At 42.5% G+C, this 20106-nt stretch overlaps 1 protein-coding gene across 1 annotated transcript in view; it reads right to left on the reverse strand.

Annotated features, from left to right (window-relative positions):
• Nucleotides 1–1743: 1743 nt before the first annotated feature.
• ADGRE1 (adhesion G protein-coupled receptor E1) overlaps nucleotides 1744–20106 on the reverse strand; it is a 61369-nt gene continuing 43006 nt past the window's right edge. Inside the window, 11 exon segments of the mRNA XM_055344811.1 lie at nucleotides 1744–2992; nucleotides 4710–4814; nucleotides 4928–5096; nucleotides 8471–8562; nucleotides 9642–9708; nucleotides 12575–12810; nucleotides 14238–14432; nucleotides 15967–16137; nucleotides 16594–16805; nucleotides 17932–18051; nucleotides 18902–19076. Of these exon segments, the coding sequence (XP_055200786.1) occupies nucleotides 2987–2992; nucleotides 4710–4814; nucleotides 4928–5096; nucleotides 8471–8562; nucleotides 9642–9708; nucleotides 12575–12810; nucleotides 14238–14432; nucleotides 15967–16137; nucleotides 16594–16805; nucleotides 17932–18051; nucleotides 18902–19076 (1548 nt within the window). The 3' untranslated portion in view covers nucleotides 1744–2986.

Here is a 20106-nt window from a genome sequence, read left to right on the forward strand (position 1 = left end):
ATAGATCCTGATACCTAAGAGGAAATGCAAACTCAAATCCTTCATTTTGTATATTCCAAATTGTTGCAATTAAATACAAAATGTTGATAATCCACTGGTTACTGTATCAATTAGTAATTGCCACAAATAATACTTCATCGCAAACCACTCTTAAAATTCAGTACCTTGGGACGCTGGGGTGGCTCAGTGGTTGAGACTCTCCCCTGGGCTCAGGTCATGACTCAAGTCCTGCATCGGGCTCCCTGTGGGGAGCCTGCTTCCCCCTCTGCCTATGTCTCTGCCTTTTTCTATGTGTCTCTCATGAATAAATAAATAAAATATTAAAAAAAAACCAACTCAGTACCTTAAAACAATGATACTTGATTGCTACTCCTGAGTCTGTGAGTTGGCTGAGCAGGTCTGCTATCTTAGCTGGGCTTGCTCACCTGACTGCCATCAGCTACAAGTCGGCCAGGTGGCTGATTGAGGCCAGCCTCAGCTGGTATAATGGGATGACGTAACTTTCCTCTATGTTTCTCACACCCCTCCTGCTGGTCAGCAGGCATGTTCTCAGGGTGGAGACAAGGATGCAAGAGCAAGTTAACCCTAACTCTGAGAAACAAACAAAGGGTAGTGGAAGGGGAGGTGGGCGGGGGAATGGGGTGACTGGGTGATGGGCATTGAGGGGGCACTTGACGGGATGAGCACTGGGTGTTATACTGTATGTTGGCAAATCGAACTCCAATGAAAAAATATACACAAAATTTTAAAAAACTAATCATGGAAAGGACAAAAAGGAATGCACACCCAATTTTGAAACCCTCTGTCTTTGAATCATTCTACTGACCAAAGCAAGTCTCAAGGCCAAGCCTGAGTGAGAACAGTAAGAGGTCACAAAGTGATAGGGAAGGGGTGTAGAGAATAGAGGCCACCTCTTGAGGCCATTGATCCAATCAATCTACCGCAACTGGTGATGGGTAGGAGCTGTGCCATCTCTTGTTTCATTATCCTTTAGAACTGCGGCATCTGTATTGAACACTCTGGACAAGCCAAGCACAGAAGACCAACCTGTCATAAATGAACTCGTGGGTCAGCTTCCCTCTCAAGCTGTGGCTGCCACAAATAATAAAGACTGAGCTTCCATCAACCAAGTTTAATATCGTTATCAAATTGTCTAACCCATGATCATTACTTAGCTAACTGAATCTTAGGTGGTAAGTTGACTCAAAGTAATTATTTAGTCTTTCCTCGGTATCCCCACACTAAGAATGTCTGTGGTCAAAGGAAGAGAAGGAGAAAGTTACAGGGTCTGGAAGAGGAGCTCTGTTGTCAAGAGCTCACAGCCTAGCTCAACCACTTACAGCTGTGTGATGCTGGGAAAGTGACCTAACTTCTCTGAGCCTCGGTTTCTTCATCCTGAAAATGGGGATTAATCATTCATTTACTCATTCATTCAACATATTTGTGGAGAATCTACTAGATATAATTCCCTGTGCTTATAGAGCTCACAGTCTAAGCTGGAGACGCCTAAGAAAAAGAAGTTATAATACAAGGTTAGAAAGCATGAAGCCCTAGGGACACACAGAGGGACATCTAATCTTACTTCAGGAGATTCAAAGAATGCTCCCTGGTGGAAGTGATGACTGAGATTCAAAAAAAAAAAAAAAAAGGTAGAAATTATCTGGATTTTGAGGAAAGGTGTCCTAGGAGGAGGGAATGGTAGATGCAAAGTCCAAAAGTCAAGAAGACATTTTTTTTCTGTTTTTAAAAATATTTAATTTAATAATTAATTTATGACTATTTTTAAAAGATTTTTAATTTATTTATGAGAGAGAGAGAGGCAGAGACACAGGCAAAGGGAGAAGCAGGCTCCATGCAGGGAGTCTGATGCGGGACTCGATCCCGGGACTCCTGGATCACACCCTGGGCCGAAGGCAGGTGCTAAACTGCTAAGCCACCCAGGCGTCCCTCTTTCTGGTTTTAAAGACAAGCTCTGCTATCTGCATGGCAAACAGAAGAGTATTCCAGAATATTCTAGAACATTCATGAGTGAGTCCCCAGGGGCTCTCCTTAAAACACAAGTTCTGGTTCGGCCAATAGAGGGTAGGGCCTGGTATCCTGCTTTCCTCACAAGGTGATGCCAATGCTTCTGGTCCACAGACCACACTCTGAGTAGGGAGGATTAGAGTGGCCATGGAAGGGAGGATATATATTTTTTATTGTTCCAATTTTAGTATATGTGCTACCAAAGTGAGCACAGAGTATATCTATATTTTAAAGTTGCATCTCCCTCCTCTCTCCCTGGCAATCAAGATTTTATGCAGGATGGAGGGCAACGTGGGATGGTGATAGCTTTGTGAGCAGTGTGAATCCTAGGCAAGTCCCATGAAAGTTCCTGGAGAGAGGTGTTGGTTCCCTGAAAGGTCCCAGGAAACCAAAACACTTTCCAAAGTGTGCTGTCATCAAGCGCTGCAACCCTCCATGAAACGCTGGGATTCTCCTCCGTCCAGCACTCCTACTCACCAATGTAACTGCATTAAGTGTTTGTCCAAAAGTAGTTGATAGGTCTATGTGTTTTATTCACCCCCTTGGGGCCCATAATTATTGTTTTACTGACCATTTCTTTCAAAGCAGGAGGAGGCTTTGTCAAAGGGTATGTCACTCAGTCATATGGTAAATCATTAATTGAGGGGCTGCTCTGTGTTCTGGAGAGACACACTTGCAGTCACGCACCGTGAACTTGGGAGAAACCAAAATAGTAGCCAGATAATCTTGGCCATGCCATTGCACTGGGATCTGTTTCTTCCAAACTCTGGAAACTCAAAGAGCAGAACATGGAAGATGGACTGATAACCTAGAAGAGAAAGTCTTGTTTCCCAGAGAGTGCAGGGGCTGGCAGGATCTTGCATCTGTGCATCAAGCTGTGAAGAGATTTCAGAGTAGGCTCCCGTAGGTATCTGCTTTCCTCAGATGTTTCTCCATAGCACATATGAAAGGAAGAAGAGCTTTAATCCTGTGAGAGAGAAATCAGAATTAGAATCAGGAGGATTAGGATTAGAAATGTGATTCCAGGGGTTTTATAAATACACGGGTCTTCTGTAAACACAGAGAAATGTGGCAACAAACACTGGAAGGACAAACACTAAAATGTTAACATTGATGGTCTCTAGTGTGGCAGACACTAATGGCAAACCTGAAAGCTCTTCTCAACCTCTTCGTCATCAATAGCTTCCACTCTAGAGGCAAAGAAGCCAAATATGTGTTTTGTTAAGTTCCTTTGTAACTCTGTGTTGCCTGTGATACAATTCTGACCAACTAGGTGAAAGGGAAATCCCCTGAGGGGTTTCTGGGAAAGCTTTTCTTTCCTGTGAAAGAGAGAAAGAGTTTGCTGCTTCTGTCCCATCCCTCTTCTTGCCTTCAACATGGTTGTGATGTCTGGAGCTATGGCAGCCATCTTGCAACCATGAAAATCATTTGATGAAGTCAACATATTGTTAGTGGAATGGAAAAGTAGGGAAAACCTAGATCCTTTACAACACCCCTGAGGAACAGAACCAGTATCAGAAACACCTAACTCTGAGCTTCTATTCTTGAGGGCAAAAAAAAAGAAGAAGAATTTCCTATTTAAATAAGCCACCACTGAGGTGGGCACTTGATGGGATGAGCACTGGGTGTTATTTTATATGTTGGCAAATTGAACACCAATAAAAAATAAAACATAAATAAGCCACTGAATCTTAGTTTCTTGTGCTTAGAATAAATCAGTGAAAATATAAAAAATTCTAATGGAGGATGGAAGAGCTGTCGTAAATTTTTTTTATAACCCTGTAAATTTTAAATGGCAATGGTAGCAATGCAAAAATATGTGGAATTATGTGGAAAAATCAGTTTTGCCTCCATTTGCACATTCATTTCAATGTTTCTGAAGTCATATATGTGAAATATAATTCATATGTTAATATATATTGTAATTCATTTTTATAATAGATAATATGACATTTTATATATTATATATTATAGTATAATAATTAGATAATATATAAGTTCATAATTATATACATATAATCTTATTTATAATTATCAACAAGAGAACCTGGCAGATGTTATTACTGGCTCAAAAAAGACGGGCACTGAGGAGGGCACTTGACAGGATGAGCACTAGGTGTTACATGTTGGCAAATTGAACTCCAATAAAAAAATACGAAAAAGAAAAGAATGCAAAGAACAGAGTATGTATGTATTATATAATATATATAACATACATGTATAATGTAAACAAAAGATATAAAACATATAATTGTATATAATGTACATAATATATGAGATATATATGATACATGTTAAATAATACATAATATATATTACATAATATATATATATATATATATATATCTTCCGTGCATTCTCTTTTGAGCCAGTTCAACATCTGCCTCACTCTCACTGATAAGTGAATAGAATAAAATCCTTAATGTATTCTCATGTTATGTCTGTATGAGTCATCATTTCATCTTTTTTAGCTCACACAGGTACTAAGGGGCAAAGCTGGGATTTGAGCCCAGGCAACCCCGGGTCCTAAACCCCAACTCTTGAACACCACACTTTATTAAATGTGCTAATATACATGGACACTCTTAGCTCACAGTAGGTACTCGGTGCATAGTGGTGTCTGGTATTGCTAAGAAGCAGTAGTTCCATTTGAACAGAACTGCATAAAACACACAGTCTCTCACCGTCTTAGAAGTGGAGGGGACAGAGGACAGTAATATCCCTGAGGTCTGGGACTCGGAACTGGGTTTGATCTTCCTGGTAAGGCATCTCCTATATTCTTCCTGTACCTGGAGGAAGAGACACATCACTAGAAGATGAATTAGTCCTAGATGCAGGGATGTGGGTTGTCATAGGCATATTCCTGGGAAGGATGGGGCTGGGAAGGGCACCAGCTATGTACCTGGCGGTTGAGCAGACAGTGAATGATGAAGATGAAGGCTCCCTGCAGGCTGTTGATGATGGTGAATAGGTAGGCCATGATACGAGCCATGGATCCAATCTGGAAGATGCCCAACACCCAGGAGCATCCCAAGATGAAGAGCTGGGCAAAGGCCTTGCATGTCAGTAACCTAGGGGAGAAGATTTGGAAAGGATAAAGTTCTGGGCAGTGGCTGTTGTCCTCATGGACCGTACTCCCACCACCAGTCTGAGGCTGCCACCATGTCATCTGCCACCTAGGTGAGAATAAATATGGGGTGGTCTCCAAGCTCAGAGGAAGGGAAATGGAGTCCCATCAGCATTTAAAAGGCAGATGGCCTACAGATACACATAGCACAAAGATGTGTAGACACATATATTTAATGCAATATTATTGATAGTGATGAAAATGTTCAAAGGACCTACAGGTCCAGGAACTGAGGACACATTAAGTGAATGGTAATACCATAGTATAAAATACGAGGATTTTTTTTTATTTAATTGAAGAAAAACTCGCATAACATAAAATTCACCATTTTAACCATTTAAAGTGTGCAATTCAGTGGCATTTGGCACATTCACAATGCTGTACAATCATCATAACTACCCAGTCCTAAGATATTTTTATCACCCCAAAAAGAAACCCCACACCTGTCAAGCACTCATTCTTCTCCCCCTCCCCTAACTAAAACAACCCTGGGGTCCACCCATTGATGAACAGATAAACAAAATAATGGTCCATCCATACGCTGGAAAATTATTCAGCCATAAGAAGGAATAAAGTACTAAAACCTGCTACAACGTGGATGAACCATAAAGACATTATGTCAGTGAGGGAAGCCAGTCACAGAAGAACACAGAGTACATGACTTCATTTATAGGAAATGTCTAGAATAGGCAAATCTATAGAAACTAAAAGGAAATTATAAAACAATTTTTCAAGAGATTTTACTTTTTAGGTAATCTCTACACCCAACATGGGGCTTGAATTCACAACCCTGAGATCAAGAGTTGCATGCTGCACTGACTGAGCCAGAAAGGTGCCCCATAAAGCCATTTTTTAAAATGGTATAAGAGTGACCATATACAGGTCCTGGATACCATGGAAACTGTGTCTCAGTTTCCTAAAATTGGTGTAGGGATAATAATACAATACCTACAGGGCGATATTACTTGTTCTGCAGATTAAATGAGATAACAAAACTCCAAGGGTGCTTGCCAGAGTGTCTGGCCCAAAAACATTTTTGTTAGTTGTTTTTAATCATAAGCATTGATATGAAGTCAGCTATGTATTTATGTGAGGAAAACCCAAAGTTCAGAATGATATGTATAGTATCCTATCATTTATGTAATAGAAGGTGAATGTGTAGGTAGAGAATATTCTGGAAGGAAGCTCAATTCAAATGATAATGGTTGCTTAAGGTGGAAGAGAATCTGGAGACCTGGGGATCAGGGGGTTACTTTTCATGTGTTCCCTATGGAGCCTGTTTCTCCCTCTGCCTGTGTCTCTGCCTCTCTCTCTCTCTTTCTCTCTCTCTCTGTGTGTCTCTCGTGTCTCATGAATAAATAAATAAATCTTAAAAACTTTTTTTTCTTATCATTGCATGTATTAACTCTTTTATACTTTTTGTATCAACTTTTTAAAAATAATTTTTAGAAAAAAATTATTTCAGATGGGATGGATGAGGGATTGGATACTGACAGGAAAACAAAGGACCTCATATGGTTCCTGACAATAAAACCTAGACCAGCTCCCCACAGGGAACCTGCTTCTCCCTCTGCCTATGTCTCTGCCTCTCTCTGTGTATCTAAATAAATAAATAAAAATATTTATTTATTTTTTATTATTTTTAATTGAAGTTTGATTTGCCATCATATAGTATAACACCCAGTGCTTATCCCAACAAGTGCCCTCCTCAGTGCCTGTTACCCAGGTACCCCACCCCCCACCCGCCTCCCCTTCCACCACCCTTTTTTGTTTCCTGGAGCTAGAGTCTCTCATGGTTTGTCTCCGTCTCTAATTTTTCCTACTCAGTTCCCCTCCTTTCCCTTATAATCCCTTTCACTCTTTCTTGTATTCCCCATATGAGTGAGACCATATGATGATTGTCCTTTTCCGACTGACATACTTCACTCAGCATAATATCCTCCAGTTCCATCCATGCCAAAGCAAACGGTACTTTAAAACAAAAAAACCTAGACAATGTCTGACTTTGCTAGATCTAATGAAGATTAGTTGAGGGGTGCCTGGGTGGCTCAGTTGGTTAAGTATCTGCCTTTGGCTCATGTCATGATCTTGGGGTTCTGGGATCGAGCCCGCATCAGGCTCTTGCTCAGCAGGGAGTCTGCTTCTCCCTCTCCCATGTCCCTCCCCCCACTGCTTGTACTTTCTATCTCTCTGTCAAACAAACAAACAAACAAACAAATAAATAAATCTTTTAAAAAATAGTTGATTGATCAAGAAACACAAATGGTCTATAAGAGTATGAAAATGTCTTACATCTGACTCCTAACTCTGGGAAACGAACTAGGGGGGTGGAACAGGAGGTGGGTGGGGGGGGGGTGACTGGGTGACGGGCACTGAGGGGGGCACTTGATGGGATGAGCACTGGGTGTTATTCTATATGTTGGCAAATTGAACACCAATAAAAAATAAATTTATAAAAAAAAAGAAAATGTCTCACATCTGTAAGATTAAATAATATGTACAAAACTAAAATAATAAAATAACATATTTAACCCATTAAATTAGCAAAAATGACACAACAAAAATGATAAATCCTGGTGTTGGCATAGCTGTAAGTAAATAAGCACTCTTGCAAATGGAAACAAATTTTCTGGAAAATAATTTGCAATATATACTAAAAGTGACAATCCAACCTGCCATTTGACTTGGGCAGTTTCATGCCTACCATTATGAACAACCACAGGCATGGAAAAAGATCTATTAGGGTATTCAAGACTGCATTCTTTATAATAACCCTCCTCCCCCCAAGGAATCAGAAACAACTCGAATGTCCATGAATAAGGCATGTTTTAAGTAAGTTGTGCTGTATTCTTACACTGAAATGCTTTACAAAAAAAAAAAGATATTGTCAAAGAATGTCTAGTTAAATTGAAAAATATCCATGCTATTAAGAGAAAATGGTTATAAAAATGAATGATTCTATTTTTGTAAATATCACATATAATTATGCACAGTAGATGAATTAGAAAATGTACTAATAGTTTCAATACTATTGTTAGTTGTAGTAACTGTGTCACTACTTCATACGCCAGATAAAGTGGACAATGCTAATATCCCCATGGTAAATAAGGATAAGGAAACAGTTTCAGAGAAGTTATGTAACTTGTCTGAGGTCACACAGCTTGTAAGTGTCAGACCTGGTGTTTGAGACCCCAGATCTAGACTCTGAGCTGTTCTGTCCTGGACACCAGGACCAGGCATACAAAAGGGACTCAGTGGATGTTTGTGGGGAGAATGAAGGAGACTGGGAAAGGAGAGAAAAGGAAGAAGGGTCTGCACCTGTTGTCTTTGAGCTTGGAGACTTCAGCGTTGACGCTGGAAAGCTTCTGCCTCAAGATACACAATGTCCAAGTTAGGAGGATGGAATTGATCTACAAAGTCAAGCAGAAAGGACTAAGAGATTGGAGATACACATGGACAATGGCCAGACCACCTGTAAGAGACCCATAGTCTTCAGTAACCACCCCAGGAAGCAGTTGACCCCAAACAACCAGCTCTTGAGTGGTAACTGATAGCCTCCCTAATTTCTGCCCTCACTTCCAACTTAGGACCGAAAGGAAAAAGCCAATATGCTGCCCTAAGCATTCACATTGAATGCGTTGCTTTGAGGTAGGCTGCCTATAGAATCCCGATGCATACAGCCTCTGATCAGGCCACACCAGAAGCCATCCCTGTTTTATCCCTATAAAGCCATGCCACTCCTCTGACTGCTTTTGAGTCTCTGCAAAGTGCAAGTGATGGTGGTTGGCTCCCTTACTACAGCAATGAATAAGCCTTTGCTGGTGCTTATTTGGGTGATTGCCCTGGGACCTCACAATGTGTTCTTATTTGGAATTAGGGTCTTTACCAGAGATGTTCAAATTAAAATGTCATTACAGTGGGCTCTAATCCCACATGACCTTATAAAACAGGGATATTTGATTGTGGTGGTTATTTCACAATGTATACATATGTCAAAACACCAAGTTACACACCTTAAATATATACAATTTTTATTTGTCAGTTATACCTTAGTAAGGCTGAAAAAAAAAAAAAACAACTCTAGGCTTCCCTTTGCTTCCATCCCATTGTTTTCTTTTCCTCCCTGACCATCAAATACTCTTTTTTCCTCCAAAATAAAAATAAATAAATAAAAATCATTTTTGAGATCCTAAAAAAAATTTTTTTTGCCTCCCTTTTTTCTCATTTAATTCTGATCCTCACAAGACAATAATAAACCCATTCTTTCTGGAACACAAAGGACAGATAAGATTGTGGTCCCTTCCAGGGGATTTGCAATGTTGGCAAGAAAAAAAAATCAGAAGTCAAAGAAATTACACTCTAACTTGGAAATCTCAAGAACTGGGGATCAGAAGGGAGAATGTTTGAGAGGAATACGTGACCTTGGCTATCCACCTTCCATCGGATCCCTTGGGTCTCCTTATCACACTGTGCCAAGCAATTTGCTTACCACGATGATGGTACAGACTGGCCCCAGGAAACTCCAGATGAAACCTTTCTCCGTATTCAGCCAGCAGCTATGGAGAGAAACAGAAGTCAGTGCTTGTCTCAGACCCTATAAGTTACCCTATAAGTTACTCACAACCCAACGAATGCACTAATGGAGGAGAGTATAGGGAGATGACCCTGAGATGAAAATTCTCATGATGAGACAGCTACAGTTCAGTTTTCTCTGGGCCTCAGCAAGTCTTCTTTCAGACCTTCTTCCTGGGTAAATGTTCCTGGAGTATTAATTTGATGTCCTACATAGAGCTCATCCTCACTTCATAACTTTTGTAACCCCTTCCTCTCTATTCAGACCTCCTCACTGGTACACTGAACATTCAGATCCCAGGTCAAATGTCACCTCCTCTGAAAAGCCACTTCTGACCATCCCTACCCGTGGTCCTTCTCTAGCAGAGCTTGCTGCTTTTCTTTTTTATTGCATCTATCAGTGTCATAAGTTATGGTGGTGTGTTTCCTTGCAAACTGTTCTTCTCTCTCTACCAGACTATAAGCTGGGTGAGAACTCAGACCTTGAACTTTTGTTCAACTCTGAATACCCAGCACTCAGGGCAAAGCCTGGTGTGGATGAAGTATTCTATAATTATTTCTTAAAAGAAATGAAGGGAGGGAAAGATGGAGGGAGGGAAGTAGGAATGGAGGGAGAGGAGGAAGAGACATGCATTGCTTCTTTCCATCATGTCTCTAGTAATTGGTTTTCACCATCTGACAACCATTCCACCACAGTCAGTAACAGCACTACAATATTTCCTTAGTGGAAGTGTGCCTCCCCCAAAAGAGAAGGAAAAAAATCAAGTTTGGCCAACCAGGTGTTCTCTCCCTGAAACAGGAGTCTCCAGGTAGCAGTAGATAAAAAGGTGGAAAATGCATGGAAAACCATTTCAGTTGATACTGGACTATTTCCTTATCAGCTTCTGCATCTCTGCATGGAGGCATCAGACTAAAAGCTCTAGAGAATTAGTTTTCTGAGAGCAGCCCTCAACCAATGGCTGCTGGGAGGGAGATGGTGAACAACTGGTGGGTTATTGGAGGTCCATGCCCTACACAGTTTCCCAGAGGTACCCACTGGGATGGAGCCTGTTACCTGCAGCTGTACCTGCTCAGAAATGCACTCCATATTTCCAGTTCTTCCTCACTGCCTGGTGCTTCTTCCTAAGGTCATCTCAAATCCTTGTCAACACTACTCCCCTCTTCCAAAATTTTCTGTGGTTCTCACCACCTGGAAGGTATGCCCCAAATTCCATGCCCCTCCCCTAGATCCCCCTCTTTCAGCCCAATCCACCTGTTCTCCAAACACACCTTGAGCCCTCCCTTGGGAAGCTATTGCCCTCACCTACTGTCGCCACTCCCCTTCCTCTTTGCCTGTGTATATTTCAGTAGGGTTTTCAAGGCTCATTCAAATTCTATCTCCTCCAGGAAGCCTTCCATGAACTTTCTGACTCCCATATGCTATTATCCTTCTCTGGTCTGTGTCAGTGCTTATATTACCCACACCAACATCAGACACTTCAATCATGGTAGCCTTGTACTGTCACCACCATCTCCTGACAAGACAGTCAGGTCTGAATTCAGTTTGGACACTTTCTAGCTATGTGGCCCAGGGCAAGTTCTGCAACTGTGCTGAGCCTCAGTCTCCTCCGGAGCTACCATTTATTAAGCTGTTACTTTAGGTACCACCATATGCAGCAGCCCAGGTTGTGTACTGCACAAATCCAGGGGACACTACTCATACTCCTAGTCCTCGCACTTAGGATTTCAGTTGAGTGTACCAGAGATAATGCATGTTTGTAAAGCTTGCAGGATTTAGGTTTGATGAGTGCTCACTTATTATGGATTCCTTTCCCTCACCGCTTATCTCATGACCTCACCTGAAATATAAACCATCAGTAGTAGGCAGGGAGGAAACCTGGATATTTAGTTCCCTAACCACAGCTCAGCAATGCCTCTAACACAGGGTGATGAGCACAGGCCCTGGGATTGGAAAGACCCAGATTCATGTCCTCATACAGCCCCTTTCTCATCATAGTGGCAAGAAAGCCTGTCTTTCCTCATATCTAAATTAGAATAGCACCACTATCTCAGGGGTCACAGGATCATTGACATGACACAGTGAGTTACAGTCTCTGCACTAGCTGCATACTGTTTGTCCTGTCATTTACTTGATTTTCAAAGTTGATTCACTTTTTTTAACTTATACAATGGAATCACATCTATGATATCATGAGTTTGGTTGGTATGCTAGCAATTTTTTCCCCTAATGTCCTATAAGATAACTACGAAATTATTTTTAAGTTATACTCACCAAAATACTACCCCAAATCCTCTCCCATGGAACCATGTGACAAACAAACGTTGCTTTAAAACAGACAATGGTGATGATGATGATGATGATGATGATGATATGTATATTGTTTTATCCTATGCCAGACACTGGTCTAAATGTTTTGCGGATAATAACTCATTTAACCCTCACAACACTATGATGTAGGCATTGCTACATCAGCCCCTATTGTATGGACGACGAAATGGAAGCATATAGAGGTTAAGCAACTCGCCCACAGCTAGGAGGTAGTGGAGCAAGGGTTCAAACCCAAGCAGGCTGGCTCCAGGATCCATGATTTTAAAATTTACAACCAAGTTCATTGTTTACACCACCACCATTATCTATACTACGGTACAAATAGTGGCTCCTGGATTCATGCAGTGCACAACCCGTGCTACTACTATACATGGCAGCTCTGAGACCAACAAAACATAAAGAGCTCAATAAACGGTAGACACAATCATCACTACTGTTACTGCTCTTCTTGTTGTTCATGTAAGCAATTATCCTCATGAACCCTGGCAGCAGGCTCTTCAGGAAGAGAGGATATCACTTACCGATTATGCATTCCATAACCCTGTGGTTGAACACCGACAGAGACAGCCACCACTAGCCCCGGGATCCCATAGCCAAAGACACAGAGGTACCACATCTTGACGTGGCGGGAGCTGAAGTAATTCACCACCTTCAGGTTCCTGACCATGAGGAAGAGCATCACAGCCTCTATTAGCATCCAGAAGAAGCAGGCGAGGTAAAGGTAGTGCAGGAAGCCTGCAATGATGGCGCAGCCCATCTGGAGAGGAGAAGCATGCACACTCAGGATCCCCTACCCAAGAGGCAACAGTGGGGCACTACTTTGACTGGAGTTCCCAAACCACAGCCCATCCATTCATCCCACAAACCTTTACATAGAGATATTTTCCCTACAGGTGCTACCATCCCTTGGGTAGAGGGATAAGTCATCCTGGTTTACCTGGGACCTGTTCTTCCCAGGACATGTGACTTTCAGTGTTAAAACGGAGAGAGTTTTGAGAAGAATGGTTAGTTGATTGAGTGTGGGGGGTCAGCACAGTGTAGCCATTGGGATGGCTGCCTGTTTTGTAAATGACGTTTCATTGGCACATGGCCACATCCATCTCTGTATTTTCTTTGAAAAAAAAAAAGATTTTATTTATTTATTCATGAGAGATGCAGAGAGAGAAGTAGGCTCCCTGTGGGGAGTCCAATGCGGGACTCGATCACAGGATGCCAGGATCCCGACCTGAGCCAAAGGCGGATGCTCAACCACTGAGCCACCCAGGCATCCCCATCTTTATATTTTCTATGTCTGTTTTTGCACTAAAATAGCAAAGCTGAGTGACTACAACAGAAACCCTAAGATCTGCAAAACTAAAAATATGTATACCTGCCTCTTTAGAGAAAAAGTTGGCTCACTCCTGGTTAAATGATGGCAGTGACACATGCTACTAGCATTGAATTCTCAAGGGGCCTGGGAAACTAAACATTCCACAGTGAGGGAGGTGATTCTGCACAAAAATGATCACCCCAGGCAAAATGTCGCTAGTGCTCCTTTCGGAAAAATCCTAAGAACCTACTATGTTTCTGGTATAGTTAAAGGGGATAAATTGGCCAAAGTTCTTGCTCTCATGGGGCCCATAGTCTAGTGGGAAGGGTAGATATACAACAAATAAAACACCAAATAATCAATATGGTTTCAAATAAATGCTGGGTATGAAAGCAAAATAAACTGATAAGGGATAGAGTTTCTCAGCTGTAGCATATTGACCTTCATAAAAATATTGCCAGATTATTTTCTGTCATGAGGGCTGCCCTGTAGATTGTAGGGTGTTTGGCAGCATCCTTAGTCTCCACCGGATGCCAGAAGCACCCCCTCCCAGTGATGACCACCAATAATGTCTCTAGATATTGCCAAGTGTCCCCTAGGGGGCAGGATCCTCCAAAGTTAAGAACCAATGGCTTAAAATATAATAGGAGAGATCGCCACAATATATAATATGATCAGGGAAATGATTTTAAACTGAGACCTGTCACAAAAGAAGTCAACCAGGTGAAGAACTGGGAATAAATATTATCAAAAGAGGGCATGGCACATGCAAAGGTCCTGAGGTAGGAATTAGAATAGAGGTTATTGAGTAGGATGGGGGGGCTGATGTGGAGATGGTGGGGTTGGGTGAAGACACAGCCTGAGGGGTGTGAGACCTTGTTATGAGTTTTGTCCACTCCAGTGAGGAAGAGAGCCTTGGCCAAGAAGAGGCACACGCAGAGGTGCAGGTGGAGGTAGGTATTGTGATTTTGAATGGAACGACACAGGATGAAGGTGATGATGGCCAAGACGAGACACACCAGGGAGATGATCATGCCCACGTGGCTAATGATGTACAAGGAGAAGTCCATCTGTCAAGGAAAGAGATACACCACTAAGAGAGGGGCTGACATTCCTTCAGGCAGGAAAAAAAAAGAATTATCCAGTCTCCTGACCAGGGCAGAAAGGGCTCAGGAAACTTTTCTCCCTTTGACACTTGGAGTGAACTAGATATTGTCCATTATCAGCCTCTGGAACCCATCAGCACCCATTCCCACCCCTGTCCTGTGCCACTCCCCATGTCGTACTAGAGCAAGATGTCTATAAAGGACATTTCCCAGAATCTTCTGGGGCTAGGGTCCTAGATGTCATTTAGGTTCTCCAATGAGATGTTTGCACAGTTTTGGAAGGTAGGATGCAGGCAGGTACCAGCTTTCTGCAGACAGGAGCAAGCTATGAGTGGGCTCCACATTCCAGCTGCTCCTTTTTCGATTGCATGGATGTGGGGTGATCTGCCCCATAGATGTGCGTCAATTCCTGACCTCTGCATTACAGCTGCATAGGGATGATCTTGAAGAGTTGGGGTGACCCAATTCGCAGCCCCTGACTTCAAATCCTCCGTCCCTCTCTGACTTTGCAAGCACCCCATTCCCTACCTGAAATACCTAGAATGGTTACCATTTCCTGGCCTGGACTAGGGCTGTTACATAGGCATTCAGAGATAGATGCCCCAACTTCTGGGAGTGGAAATGGCAAACTGAGTCCTTCACCTATTCACAATTATTTTTATTCACCATTAACTTCAATGTTTTGAATTCCTCTGCATGTTAAAGATGTGCCAAGACGCCATCTCACAAGCTACTCCCTATGATTTTGTGACAGACATGGTGACTGAGAGAATGGACTACAGTTCTGCTAGGTCCGAGCTCTGTGAGCTTGGGCAAGACACTTCACTGCTGTGTGCCTCAGTTTCCTCATCTGTTAAAAGAGGATATGAACAGTAATTGCCCAGTAGAGTTGTTGTAAGAGGATTCAGTGAAAATACTTCAAGTACTCATGGCTGTGCAGGAAATATATTACATGTTCTGTATAGCCTTCCTCTCCACTAAATCTACCCATTCATCAAGGTTCATGTTCCAACCCCTCCCTGATTGATTGCTCTCACCAACACACTTCTGAATTCCTATAGCACAACTTCTTGTACCATTTACATGGTTTTGTGGAAAGACAGCTCTGGAGCCAGACTGTCCTGGGTTTGAGTCTTGTTTCCACCAGTTTAGTTTCTTAAGTAGGTGGATTGTGGAGCCTCAGCCCCCATCCTGTAAAATAGCCTGAAAACACTTGACTTAAAATAAAGGGTTTAACACAGTAGGCACTCTGTAAGTGGGATCTGTGATTACTTTTCTCCCAGAGCATCTGCTTAGGGTCATTTCTCATTTTATATATCAATATCATGGCTTCTCATCCAGACTCTGAATTCACCAAGGGCAAAGATATCACACACTCCATCTGTCCCCCATGACTCCCTCTCACAACACCCAAGACCATGAGAGACACACAGTGGATGTTTACTCAGTATTTTCCCCCTTGCATTTGGGAGCCAGAACGCAGAGAATTGGTACTGACCGTGAGCTCCCCATAAGCCATGATGATGGCCAGATTCACCATTTGATTACAGCTGCAGACAGTATGCGTCTCAGAAGCTTCGAGGACCACACAGCCAGAAGACGTCCACCTACCACCCTCCACATTGGTGTCCCAGGAAACGCAGATAGGTTTCTCAAATTCCTGCTTAGGCTGAAAAAGGAAAGGCTCTGGTCATCTGAGACTCTCTTTCAAAAGGATTCAGTATGACTGACTTCAAGAATCATTTGAGGCATGAAGATACAGGTATGCTTGGGAGGGAAATGCAATATTTCCATGCACAAGGATAGAGAGAAAGGTTTCAGATACCAGGTCTGCCTCTACCACTGACTTGGTCATAGCCAAGGTAAATAAAGTCCTTGTAAATGTTCCTGCACCAACATCACTTAATCTGAGCCCAGTTTTGCCCGGTGATGGATGAAAGAATGCCACATAGGAATAGGAGAGCCCTTTCTTTTGAGGTAGATTTTGGGGATCGTCTTGAGTTGCAAGAAACTGTGGGAGCTTGCTGCCTTCATGAGTCCCTACCAGAAGTGAAAGTTAAGCCCACTGGAGGATGGAGCATTCTCAACAGGTAGATGGGGGCTCAGCAAGGACCTCTTCACAAACCTTAATGTTCTCCAGTGTGTAAATGATTGGGTCAGAGAAGCCTTCCTTCTTCTCACCAGTCATGATGCCTTGTACAACTCGAGAATTAATCTTCACCATCCTCTGAGAGATGGCTGAGGGCATCTGTTGGTCTTGGAAGAAGCTCTCATCTAAAAAAGACTCCATACCCAAAAAGGAGACAAAAGCCACCCCAGTGGTCCCTGTGATTTCCCCTAAAGGCAAAAAAAAAAAAAAAAAAAACGGAGGGGAGAGAAAAGGAATAATTTGCTCAGTAGTGATTATAGATGGTCCAACATGTACATATGCATACATGCTTTAATATTCTATGCATCTCTACCTCCACTGGCCTGCTCTGAGGATTGCCACACCAATGGAAACAGGAGACTCCTAGGTTGGTGACCCTCTCTAGAACCATTTAAAAAAAAATCCTGAGGTGCTACCACCTGAGAAATGTTGGCTGCATTTAAAAATAAGTTTGAATTTGTGCTTTTAAGGGACAATCAAATGAGCCATGGGAAATAAGTTCTCCTCCCATATTTATGGTTATTCTTGTTGCATCTCTTTGGTGGGCTTCCCCTTTCAACATTGGTGGTCTTCAGGGACATCCCAAGCTTCCTCCCTGAGCACTCCCAATAGCAGATAGATTGGGGAGTGACTAACAACAGCCCCCAGGCCAATCTGGCCATCGCCTCTTTGTATAAATAAAAGTTACTGCAACACAGGCACACCCGTTCACGTATAAACACCTTTGCACTGTGAGGAACTGTATTGCCCTCAATGCCTAAAATACTTACCAACCTGCCCCCTACAGGAAAGTTTGCCAGTCCCTGACACAGACAGCACTGTCCACTAGCAATATAACATGATCCACATAGGTCATTTTAAATTTGCTAGTAGCCACATTTCAGAAAAGTCAAAAACAGGTAAAATTAATTTTAATTATATTTTAATTCAATACATGCAAAATATCATCATTTCAACATACAATCAATATAAAATCTCATGTGAATGAGATTTTTCCACCCTTCATTTTTTTGTACTAAGCCTTTGGAATCCGGTGTGTATTTTATACTCACAGCCCGGCCACATTTCAAGTGCTCAATAACAAAAGGTGGCCAAGTGGCTGCTGTGCTGGAAAGTGAAGTTCCTAATACTCCACTATTGTGAGAATATTTATTTAATATCTGACTTCCCCAGCAGATGGAAAACTCCCTGAGGGCCTGGGCCTCACCTCACTGATCCCCTCATAAGTCTTGGCACCTTAGCGTAGAGTGATAAACATTTGCTGGCTGACTATACCATTACCACTCTCCTTGATTCCCAGAAGCAAGTCTATACCTGTGGATTTAGATTCTTCAATGGTGGAACACCCAATCTTCATCTCATCCCCTTTGGCTTTAAAGTGAAAGGTCATATTCTCTTCAATGCATTCTTCCTTGATAATTTTGCTTTCCATTTCTAAAAGGAGATAGGGAGACTTTGCCTGAGGTCACTCAGAAAGTGAGTCCTGAATTCAGTTTCTGTCCAAAAACCTTATATGTACCCAGTTGCAAGCAAAGAATAAAAAGGCCAGTTCATCATGGGGAAGATCTTGAGCCCCTTGTTGAGTGACAAGAGGAAGGTAGCACTAAACTAATTAGAAACCCAGTTGGAGGGATCCCTGGGTGGCGCAGCGGTTTAGCGCCTGCCTTTGGCCCAGGGCGCGATCCTGGAGACCCGGGATCGAATCCCACGTCAGGCTCCCGGTGCATGGAGCCTGCTTCTCCCTCTGCCTGTGTCTCTGCCTCTCTCTCTCTCTCTGACTATCATAAATAAATAAATAAATAAATTAAAAAAAAAAAAAGAAACCCAGTTGGACCCATAGGAGAGAGCTCTCATCCCATAGCAGGTGCATCAGGGAAACATGGGGTTGAGATAAACAGTGATGGAAAGCAACGGTCCTAACCCTCTGGCTACACCATGAAAGCTAGCAATGCTCCCCCCAAGCCTGACCCTCTCTGGCTGACTTAGCCTGCTGTATTTTTCTCAATAGCACTATCTATATCTTGTACACTAGATGTTTGTTTATTGCGGGACTCGGATAGTTGTTGAATCAATGACACACTCCAAACCATACCTGGCAACACTCTTAACTCAATGTGAAGCACTCAGTAAATGGAAGATGTTGTTAATATCCTTGAACTGGCCTTTCTGTGAGTTCAGAGGTTTGAAACAGTTGGGGAAATGGGATATGGGAAAGCCATGGAGAATTGCATCGCCCAAGCCCCCCTCCGCCCATCAGCACCCAGGTGTAACCTTGCCATCTTACCTAATTGTTCTGTCTGAATAGTCTGACTGACATTTGCGGAGGGTTTCAGGAAAGTTGCCAGGGTGGTGCTTTTCACACTCTCCAGGACCACAGTGGCCAAAGCAGATGTCTCTTCTTTGGTGAAGTTGGATGTGGATGTTTGTTGTAGCACAGAGGCAAAGCTCTCAACCATGCTCTGCAAGGAAACGTGTTTGCACAGTATGTCCTCGCACCCTCTTCCCCTACCCCTGAAACAGCAGCTGTTCCCTCTCTTTCTCCCCACTCCTACTCTCTCCCTCCCTCTCTCTCCCTCCTTCTCATTCTCTCTCTCTCTCTTCTTCCTCCCCCCCTCTCTCTCAAGAGAGTGGGTTCATAGTCTAGGCCAATGAAGAATTAAAAGGGCATCTATTCAGCTTCCTTTCCCTGATCCCCAAATCCCCCTGGGATGCAAAACGGTATAGCTTTATTTTTTTAATAAATTAATTTTTATTGGTGTTCAATTTACCAACATACAGAATAACACCCAGTGCTCATCCCGTCAAGTGTCCCCCTCAGTGCCCGTCACCCACTCACCCCCACCCCCCGCCCTCCTCCCCCTCCACCACCCCTAGTTCGTTTCCCAGAGTTAGGAGTGTGTGGGAAATATCAGAAAGGGACACAGAACGGTATAGCTTTAAATCAGCACCTGTAATAGTATTGCTTGCATATACCTCTGACCCAGTAATTTCCCCTCCTAGAATTAATCCTTCCAGAAATGCTTAAAAATTGTGTAAGGACCTTGTCCAGTGATATTTATTTCAGCATGGCTTATGATAGCAAGAAGTCAGAAAGTCTAAATGTCCAACAGATTGGCTAAATAAATGATGATGGAATCAAATTGTGGGATAGTATGCAGCTGATAATAAAAGAACGGGGATATATATATATATATATATATATATATATATATATATATTCAGTGAACTCCTTGCTTAACATTCAAATTCTTTTAATTTAAATTCAATTTGCCAACATACAGTATAACACCCAGTGCTCCTCCCATCAAGTGCCCTCCTCAGTGCCCCTCACCCAGCTACCACATTCTCCCACTTAGCTCCCCTTCCGCAACCCTTTGTTTCCCAGAGTTAGGAGTCTCTCATGGTTTGTCTCCCTCTCTAATTTTTCCCACTTAGTTCCCCTCCTTTCCCTTATAATCCCTTTCACTATTTTTTATATTCCATGTAGGA

This window comes from Nyctereutes procyonoides, unplaced genomic scaffold (assembly GCF_905146905.1).
Source record: "Nyctereutes procyonoides isolate TBG_1078 unplaced genomic scaffold, NYPRO_anot_genome, whole genome shotgun sequence".
NCBI classification, from domain to species: domain Eukaryota; kingdom Metazoa; phylum Chordata; class Mammalia; order Carnivora; family Canidae; genus Nyctereutes; species Nyctereutes procyonoides.